This window comes from Elaeis guineensis, chromosome 16 (assembly GCF_000442705.2).
Source record: "Elaeis guineensis isolate ETL-2024a chromosome 16, EG11, whole genome shotgun sequence".
In the NCBI taxonomy this organism is placed as follows: Eukaryota; Viridiplantae; Streptophyta; class Magnoliopsida; order Arecales; family Arecaceae; genus Elaeis; species Elaeis guineensis.
The window spans coordinates 35,352,100-35,362,925 of NC_026008.2; the positions used below are offsets into that span (position 1 = coordinate 35,352,100).

At 35.6% G+C, this 10,826-nt stretch overlaps 1 protein-coding gene across 3 annotated transcripts; it reads left to right on the top strand.

Annotated features, from left to right (window-relative positions):
- The first annotated feature begins 302 nt into the window (after positions 1–302).
- Positions 303–5,340, top strand: LOC105059493 (RING-H2 finger protein ATL79-like). 3 transcript variants are annotated; one of them, XR_012137568.1, is made up of 3 exons: positions 303–954; positions 1,131–1,214; positions 2,671–5,340. XR_012137568.1 is itself a non-coding variant. In XM_019855346.3 (2 exons), the coding sequence occupies exon 1, from the start codon at positions 374–376 to the stop codon at positions 911–913; it is 540 nt and encodes a 179-aa protein (XP_019710905.1). In that variant the 5' UTR covers positions 303–373; the 3' UTR covers positions 914–954; positions 1,131–5,340. The 3 variants fall into 3 exon arrangements, 2 of the variants coding, with proteins under 2 accessions (XP_019710905.1, XP_073106337.1); XM_019855346.3 differs by having other exon boundaries at positions 1,131–5,340; XM_073250236.1 differs by lacking the exon at positions 1,131–1,214.
- Positions 5,341–10,826: the final 5,486 nt, after the last annotated feature.

Here is a 10,826-nt window from a genome sequence, read left to right on the forward strand (position 1 = left end):
GACGAAATTATCAGATTTTTTTTATTAGATAGATTTATTTTATCCTAACTTCACGTCTAGTCCATCTAATAATTTATCTACTAAAAAACTGATATTTTCCCGCAAAGAGGCTCACCCCTGCAGCTCCAAACTCCAGACTCCGGACAAATAACTGGAAAGGTTGGAAGAGCCAGCCGGATGGCTGACACCTTTCGACTTTCCTGCCGCATCATTCCCCACGTATTTACAAAACCCATCATTCTCACCCCAGTTTAATTTCTATGGGTCGCTACCACCTCCCATCCCATAAATAAAACCGCTCTCCCCCTTCCCACTCTCCATACTCTTCCTCCCACTCTCTCTCTCTCTAAAAATTCTCAAGAACACAGCGGCCATGCCGTCCCCCTACCACGAGGACCCCCTCTCTTCCCCCCCGCCACCTCACGCCGCCGCCGCCGCCGCCGGCCCCTCGAACGGGTGGGGCCCCTATTCCGGCGCGGGCGACTTCGGGGCCAACATGCTCATCATCCTCGCCGCGCTCTTCGTCGCCCTCCTCTTCGCCCTCCTGCTCAACGCTGTCATCCGCTTCCTCTTCTGCGCCGCCGCTCGACGCCGCCTCTTCCGCCACCGCCACCCCGCGCCGGCGGACCCCGAGAAGCAGATGGCGCCGCTGCCCGCGGAGGCGGAGGCGGCGCCGACGCTGGTGTTCTCGCCGGGGACGAGGCTGGCCGGGGCGGAGGCGGAGTGCGCCATCTGTCTCGCCGAGTTCGTGGACGGGGACCGGGTGAGGGTTCTGGCGCCCTGTAACCATGGCTTCCATGTCCGGTGCATCGAGCGGTGGCTGGCCGCCCGGAGCTCCTGTCCGACCTGCCGGGCCAGATGCCACGTAGCGGTGCGCGCCGCGGGGAACAGCCCGGTGGTGGCCGAGCCTTAGGTAACGGCCAGATAGACTAGTGGATATGTCCTGCTAACATGGTAAGGACTTTACGATTAGTGTATATCGAGATTGTAGTGCGAATCTTAATGTCTGCCATTTAGGCATGACGACTTTTTTTTTTTTTTTTTTTTTTTTGAATTTTATACTATGTATTTTATTCTACAATGTTTTTTTTTTTTCCCTTTTTCTTTCATTGTGACTTGTTGGCTTTCAGGGATATCCGGAAGATTAAAACAAAATTGAAGTCCTGGCCCTTATCTTTTTAAGAGATTTCTCCGGCTAATTAGAGTCCTATTCGGTAGTTCTTCTTCTTTTGTGATCATAATCTCTTCCATTTTCTTATATTTCTTTAGGCGCTCCAAGCTTATCGCTTCACCAAAAAAAAAAAAAAAAAGGTGTCTATCTTTTTTAAACAAACTTTAAATCAAAAGTCCAACAAAATTTCCATCTACTTGTTGGCACGTTTCATGTTCGATCTTGAATGGTACCAATCTCTCATGTTAGAGAGGGACTAGCATAGGATGGAAGGATTTCACTAGTAGGAGAATTTCCAACTTGCCTCTTATCTTGCTTTTTCCACGATACATCCTAGATACGTGGCAAAAAAAAAATTGTGTGTTCATGGAATTGTACTCGCATCTTCCTTTAGATCCTCTACATCGTTGAGACTCCCATAGTTCATCTACATGTGAGTGTTAGTTGAGATTTCAACTAAATAGAGCATTTTAGGTGGAGTCTATGCATTTGAAGCACGTATCACCGCCCTAAAGTCGTCGAGAGTAGGCACTTGTATCAAGTCCTACACTCTATTGAATGTCAACAACCTATAGCCCCATATCTTTCTTTTTCTTTTCTTTTTCATATTGTTGCTTTTCCTTTTCCCTAGGGTAACACTCATAGCCCATCAATTAACCCTTATTTGCAGAATAATACATGAGTAAAAACTTGAAAACTATAGACAAATCTAGCTTCACATTGTATAAATTTATTTGTGATGTAAATGTCAAATATCTCATTTTCAACATTTTCTTCACCATATGATCTTTGAGGAACTAGCAACGAAATTAGTATTTCCTTCTTTTTTTTTTAAAAAAAGAAACTTTTACATTGCTTTTGAATGATAATATATATTCAATAATTACAATGGAAACATTGATAATCTTGCTCTTGTTGTTCAATGCTTGCATAGTTCAAATTGATAATTGCACAATTTTCTCTTGGGAACAATTTGTTTGTTGGGGTCAAGTATGATGCCTTATCAAGATCCAAAATATTCTACAAAAATAGAAACATTCAAAGAAATAAAACTATGTAAAAACAGATAGTAAATAAAAAATAGAGTAAGCAGTTGACCTTGCAAGGGACATTTCATTTTGGATATTCCTTGACAAACTCATAACCCCTACTGTTCATTTCTTCTTGCCCAGTAAACTATCTGCTCTTGTATTCCCACCGGCAGACAGATTGGCTTTGTATTAACGCGTTCATTTTCTTAATGAATCGATACTATAAGAGCTTCTTTTTCTGCAAAAAAAAGGAAAAAAAAAAATTATGCCTTGTCATGCTGCACGATCATCTATAAAGTTAGCAAACATTTGAAGAAACGAAGCAACTTAGAAACGGATTATAAACTAAAAACAGAGTCATCAGTTTCCAGAATTCTAAAGTTTACATATGCATAAAGAAGTTTAAGGAGATGGCATTGTACCATCCTTCCACTGTGCACTAATCATTGCCAACTTTATCTCCGCAAGGGTTCCTTAAGCAATGCACATTCAATGCAAACCTTGGCCTTGTACCAAGTATTGCTCTGCTGTCCTACCAGATCCAGTGGTAATGCACCCTATTCCTAATAGCTTGAGAATGGGCCTTAGTATATTTCGTATGTTAGCTCATCTGAGCTAAGGATGAGCCCGACAATCTATCATGTCCCAAATCCTAGACTTAGGTCAGCCACGTGATACGGCCGTATATTTTTCTAGAGTATAATTTGAGTATATATGCAAGGTCTGATAATTTGAGTCAAAATACTTAGCATTGAAAGATAAATAATTAAGACAAACAACATTATGTATTCTTTATAGAAAATAAAGTTATCTAATATACATAGTTCAAATACATCAAATATTAGATATAAATACTTAATTATGACCATCCCTCACCAAAAGTTTCAAATCAATCCCATTTAGTTAGGTGTTCTATGGCTTTAAAAGAAAAACTAGATAATAATGTTAGCTAACAGCTTAGTAAATATTTTCTAAGTACATATACGAGCATAAAAATGATATCAAGTCTTTGATAAATATATATATTGAGAAACAATAGTTCAAATCTCAACAGTCAGTAATCGAGCATCCATGTAACCATCTCAACAAAGATATCAATATGTTCATTATGTTACAGTACTAAGTAATTCAAATATATACATGTTCCATCAAACTGCAGCTATGATAGCCTTATCATACATAATCAAGTCATTAATTGCATTCAATTAGAATTGAATTTTAAAGGATGCTACACTTCTTAACATAATTATTAAGTTGTTATTACCATTATCATTATTAATATTATTATCTTTATTTAGCATTATTGTTTAACATGTTTATTGCGGATAGGATTTGACTTTTTCGATATTTGGACTACTCACAATTATATTTTTATTTGTGATTGGCCATACTCAATTCTATGTTTCTGTCTGTAGTGATACTATATTCAATGTATACTATATTTTTGCTTATGGCGAAACTGTCTTCACTTGTGTACCACGTTCTTGCCCATGGTAAGGCCACACTCATAAGTGTATCATGTTGCTGCCTACGGTGAAATCATACTAAAATTATGACTAGTCTAAATGCTTCTCAAGAACATAGCAGCCAACATGCTCATCATCCTTGCCGCCCTCTTTGTCATCCTTGCTGCCCTCTTCATCGCTCTCCTCTCCGCCCTCTTGCTCAATGTTGTCATCCACTTCCTCTTTTATGCCGCCGCTCGACGCCACCTCTTCCGCCACCCCCATCCCGCGCCAGTGGATCCCGAGAAGCAGATGGCGCTGCTGCCTGCGGAGGCGGAGGCAGAGGCTGCACCGCGTTGGTATTTTCGTCAGGTACGAGGCTGGTCGGGGCAGAGGCAGAATGCACCATCTGCCTCGTCGAGTTTGTGGATGGGGAGCCGGTGAGGGTCCTGGCGCCCTGTAACCATGGCTTCCATGTCCGGTGCATCGAGCGATGGTTGGCTGCTCGGAGCTCCTGTCTGACTTGTCGACCCAGATGTCACATGGCGTCGGTCGTGGCCGAGCCTTAGGTAACGGCCAGATAGCTTGGGAGATATGTCCTGCTGGCATGGTAGGGATTTTACGATTAGTGTCAGCAAATCAATGGTATCGAGATTGTAGTGTGAATCTTAATCTTTGCCTTTCAGACATGGATAATTTAAAAAAAAAAAAATCATACCATGTATTTTATGCTACGATATTTTTTTTTCTTTTTTCTTTCATCGTTGCCACTTGTAGGCTTTCAGAAATATCTGGAAGATTAAAACCAAATTGAAGTCCGGGCCCTTATCTGTTTAAGAGATTTCTCCGGCTAATTAGAGTCCTATTCGGTCTTCTTCTTTTGTGATCCTAATCTCTTCCATTTTCTTATATTTCTATAGGCACTCCAAGCTTATTGCTTCACCCAAAAAAAAAAAAAAAAAAAAAAAAGGGGTGTCTATCTTTTTTTAAACACACTTTAAATCAAAAGTATAGTTTTCCAACTTGCCTCTTATCTTGCTATTTCCAAGGTACATGCTAGATACGTGGCAAAAAAAGAAAATTTGTGTGCTCGTGGAATTGTACTCGCATCTTCCTTTAGATCCTCTACATCCTTGGACTCCCATAGTTCATCTACATGCGAGTGTTACTTGAGATTTCAACTAAATAGAACATTTTAGGTGGAGTCTATGCATTTGAAGCACGTATCACCACCCTAAAGTTGTCGAGAGTAGGCACTTATATCAAGTCCTACACTCTATTGAATGTCAACAACCTATATCCCCATATCTTTCCTTTTCTTTTCTTTTTCATATTGTTGCTTTTCCTTTTCCCTAGGGTAACACTCATAGCCCATCAATTAACCCTTATTTGCAGAATAATGCATGAGTAAAAACTTGAAAACTATAGACAAATCTAGCTTCACATTGTATAAATCTATTTGTGATGTAAATGTCAAATATCTCATTTTCAACATTTTCTTCACCATATGATCTTTGAGGAACTAGCAACGAAATTAGTATTTCTTTTTTTTTTAAAAAAAAAAACTTTTACATTGCTTTTGATTGATAATATATATTCAATAATTACAATGGAAACATTGATAATCTTGCTCTTGTTGTTCAATGCTCGCATAGTGCAAATTGATAATTGTACAATTTTCTCTTGGGAACAATTTGTTTGTTGGGGTCAAGTATGATGCCTTATCAGGATCCAATATATTCTACAAAAATAGAAACATTCAAAGAAATAAAACTATGTAGAAACAGATAGTAAATAAAAAATAGAGTAAGCAGTTGACCTTCTGAGGGACATTTCATTTTGGATATTCCTGGATAAACTCATAAACACTACGTACTCTTCATTTCTTCTCGCCAAGCAAACTGTATGCTCTTGTATTCCAACCAGCAGACAGCTTGGCTTTGTATTAACGCGTTCATTTTCTTAATGAATCGACACTGTAAGAGCTTCTTTTTCTGCAAAAAAAGGGAAAAAAAGAATTATGCCTTGTCATGCTGTACGATCATCTATAAAGTTAGCAAACATTTGAAGCAATAAAGCTACTTAGAAACGGATTGTAAACTAAAAATAGGGTAATCAATATCCAGAATTCTAAAGTTTACATCCACATAAAGTAAGTTTAAGGAGATAGCACTGCACTAGTATCCTTCCACCGTACACTAATCATTGCCAACTTTATCTCCGCAAGGGTTCCTTGAGCAATGCACATTCAAAGCAAACCTGGGCCTTGTACCAAGTATTGCTCTGCTGTCCTACCAGGTCCAGTGGTAATGCACCCTGTTCCTAATAGCTTGAGAATGGGCCTTAGTATAGTATATATTTCGTATGTTAGATCATCTGAGCTAAGGATGAGCCCGGCAATCTATCATGTCCCAAATCTTACACTTAAGTCAGCCATGTGATACGACCATATATTTTTCTAGAGTATAATTTTAGTATATATGCAAGGTCTGATAATCTGCATCAAAATACTTAGCATTGAAAGATAAATAATTAAGACAAACAACATTATGTATTCTTTATAGAAAATAAAGTTATCTAATATACATAGTTCACATACATCAAATATTAGATATAAATACTTAATTATGACCATCCCTCACCAAAAGTTCCAAATCAATCCCATTTAGCTAGGTGTTCTATGGCTTTAAAAGGAAAAATAGATAATAATATGAGCTAGCAGCTTAGTAAACATTTTCTAAGTACATATACAAGCATAAAAATGATATCAAGTCTTTGATAAATATATATATTGAGAAACAATAGTTCAAATCTCAACAATCAGTAATTGAGCATCCATATAACCATCTCAACAAAGATATCAATATGTTCATTATGTTGCAGTACTAAGTAATTCAAATATATACGATGTTCCATCAAACTGCAGCTACGATAACCTTATCATACATAATCAAGTCATCAATTCCATTCAATTTTCAAAGGATGCTACACTTCTTAACATAATTATTAAGTTGTTATTACCATTATCATTATTATCTTTATTTAGCATTATTGTTTAACATGTTTATTACGGATGGGATCTGACTTTTTCGACATTTGGACTGTTTACAATTATATTCCTATCTGTGATTGGCCATACTCGATTCTATATTTCTGTCTATAGCGAGACTATACTCAATGTATACCATATTCTTGCTTATGACGAAGCTGTATTCATTTGTGTACCACATTCTTGCCCATGGTAAGACCACAGTCATAAGTGTGTCATGTTGCTGCCCATGGTGAAATCATACTAAAATTATGATTAGTCTAGATGCTTCAATTTTGAAATATTATAAATTATTCCATTCTGTTTCATTATTATTATTTTATAAATAATTTATATATACTAGATTTAAACAATTAATATAATTTAGGATCATAAAGAATCAAAGCTTGTAATACATGCAAGTATGAAATGTCTAATAATTTCCAACACATGATATCAAATATTTATAATCATGCAAGTGATTATGATTAGAAATCCTTATATCATCACAATTAATAGTCAGACAACCTACTCGATTCACCAAGATTCTTCGAAGCCTAATAGTCCCCAATCACACACATATTTTAAATTAGTTCTATGCTAATATTTTTTAAAATTATAAAAATTTTCAAAATTTTGAAATTCCAATTTCTACCTATTTATCGTTCTTTGTACAATATTTTCATTCCTTGATTTATTTATCCTAACAAATAACATTCAAAAATTCTCAAATTTTGCAATTGAATTCATCAGTTAAATTTTTAGATTAAATTATTTGGCCATTTGAGAGTTAAAAATCTTGGATTATCAAAAGACAGAGTCAATCAGTTGCAAGATTAACATCAATTTCTCCTAATATTCTTTCTCACCAATTCCTTTCTGTTTTATTTTTCCAAAACTTCAAAAGTCACGGCTCTTTTCCTTTTCTTCCTTATCTCTTTTTTTTTTTGTTTTCTATCTTTCTTTTCTTCTTTTTCTTTCTTTCTTAAAAAAATTAATGAGAAATATCTAATTAAGTTTAAACTTAAAAATACTTACCTACTTAAGTTTTAAATAAAAAATTTTTCTCATTTGAAACATAACTTAAAAGCAACTATCCAAATGGGATGAAATGATCTAATTGTCTTTACAGTTATAAAGTAATAGTACACTATTATAAAGTAATATTACACTATTATAAAGTTATACTATACTATTATAAAGTAATACTGTATTGTTGTAAAGTAATACTATAATAAATGAATACTACATTAATATAATACAATAAAGCAATACTGTATTATTATAAAAGAATACTATACTAATATAATATAATACTATCTTATTGTAAAGAAATACTATACTAATATAATATAATAAAATAATAGTGTATTATTATAAAGAAATGCTATACTAATATAATGTAATACTACCTTATTGTAAAGGAATACTGTACTATGATAATGTAATACTGTAGTATTTTAAAGGATATAAGAGTATAAGAGTAATTTCAGCCAAAATGGATAGTTATTTTTCGTTTGGAATGGATAGGTACTTTTATATAAAACTCATTTAGGGAGTTGCTTTTAAATTGAAAGTACAGCTGGAGATTTATCTCTAGTTCTCTATTCTTTCTTTTTCTTATTTTTTCATTCTTCATTCTTTTTTCTTTTCTTCTCCCCCCGTCCAACATAAGGAAAACAAAATTGGCCACCACCTGGCTGCCACCCCACCGCACAACCTTGGGCCACCATCAATGGTGGAACACATGTCAGCCCTGCGACTGATGGCACATCCCTGGTTGCTGCCACTCATGGCACAACTGCTAGCCACCGAGAGAAAGAGAGAAAAGAGTCTTCCAAAACATAACACATGCCTTAATCCCTTACTCCAAAATATTAAAAGAAAATAACTTAAGAAGAAGGAAACTTACTACTAGAAGAGAGGAAAGGAAGAGGTGCATAGTAGCCTTGAGCACTCGTGGGAGAAAGAGGGTAGATGCAAACACGATGGGAGAAGAGGGACATGAGAGAGTGTGATAGAGAGGAGAGGAATCAACGAGATGGAAAGAAGTTGGAAGTAAGATGGATGGGAGAGAGCAAAATGAGGAAGCAGTGGGGTTTTAAATTTCACTCATCAGGAAAACAAGCGGTGCTTTGTTTTCCCAAATAGAGCCGGCCATCCTCCCAAAATCACAACCCCCACTTTTTTTTCCACTCACGTGTTGGAGCCTCTAGGCTTGCCACGAGCCCGATATGTGCAATGCTCGTGTGGCTCGTGGCTAGGGTTTGGTGCAGATGAAATAGGCCATGGGCCTAGGCATTTTACAACCTACAAAATTCTTTGTACACCATGGACAGTATAGAAAATCTAATATGGAGTATACCACCTCATCTGATTGGTCCATATAGTCATCATTTTTCAATGTTTATTTAATGCTTGCAAGTCAGTTTTTTCGTTTAAAAATTTTGTATGATGAAAATGTCCCTGTCTTTTGAAAAAATTATAATATTCTATATCCATATTATGACATCCCACGTTCATAATATGTACAGGATATCATAATTTTTTCTAAAGAATAGGATATTTTTATCATTCAAAATTTTTAAACGAAAAAAATCAATCTACAGACATTAAATGCACGTTGAAAAGTGGTTAGATAAAAATACCCCGCTCATATTATAATATTTGAGACTATATTATGACATTGTGGGCTATATTACGTCACAAGATGTCATAATTTTTTTCAAAGGATAGGGGTATTGTCGTTATATAAAATTTTTAAATGAAAAAACCGACTTACAGGTATTAAATGCGCACTGAAAAATAATGATTGCGTGGACCAATTGGATGAGACGGTGTACTCCATGTTGAATTTTCTATGCCGTCCATGGTGCAAAAAGACTCTCTTCACAACCTAAATCCACATGGGTTGCTATAGGCTAGGAGAGGTTGAGTTGGGTCAGTTGCATCTTAGTTCATCACAATTATATAAAATTTGGTCCAGGTTTTTGGTTGGGAAATTATTCTAGATGAATACAGGTAGTGCTTCGGTTGATGATCTTGTTCTACAAAATTCTTTATGCACCACGGGTAGTGTAGAAAATCTAATGTGGAGTATACCACCTCATCTGATTGGTCCATGTAGTCATCATTTTTCAATGTTTATTTAATGCTTGCAAGTCAGTTTTTTTGTTTAAAAATTTTATATGATGAAAATATCCCTGTCTTTTGAAAAAATTATAATATTCTATATCCATATTATGACATCCCACGTCCATAATATGTACAGGATATCATAATTTTTTCTAAAGAATAGGATATTTTTTTCATTCAAAATTTTTAAACGAAAAAAATCAATCTACAGACATTAAATGCACGTTGAAAAGTGGTTAGATAAAAATACCCCGCTCATATTATAATATTTGAGGCTATATTATGACATTGTGGGCTATATTATGCCACAAGATGTCATAATTTTTTTCAAAGGATAGGGGTATTGTCGTTATATAAAATTTTTAAATGAAAAAACTGACTTACAGGTATTAAATGCGCACTGAAAAATAATGATTGCGTGGACCAATTGGATGAGACGGTGTACTCCATGTTGGATTTTCTATGCCGTCCATGGTGCAAAAAGACTTTCTCTTCACAACCTAAATCCACATGGGTTGCTATAGGCTAGGAGAGGTTGAGTTGGGTCAGCTGCATCTTAGTTCATCACAATTATATAAAATTTGGTCCAGGTTTTTGGTTGGGAAATTATTCTAGATGAATACAGGTAGTCCTTCGGTTGATGATCTTGTTCTACAAAATTCTTTATGCACCACGGGTAGTGTAGAAAATTTAATATGGAGTACACCACCTTATCTGATTGGTCCATGTAGTCATCATTTTTCAATATTTATTTAATGCTTGCAAGTCAGTTTTTTTATTTAAAAATTTGTATGATAAAAATATCCCTGTCTTTTGAAAAAATTATAACATTCTATATCCATATTATGACATCCTACGTCCATAATATGTACAGAATATCATAATTTTTTTAAAGAATAGGATATTTTTGTCATTCAAAATTTTTAAACAAAAAAAATCAATTTGTAGGCATAAATGCACGTTGAAAAGTAGTTAGACAAAAATACCCCGCTTATATTATAATATTTGAGGCTATA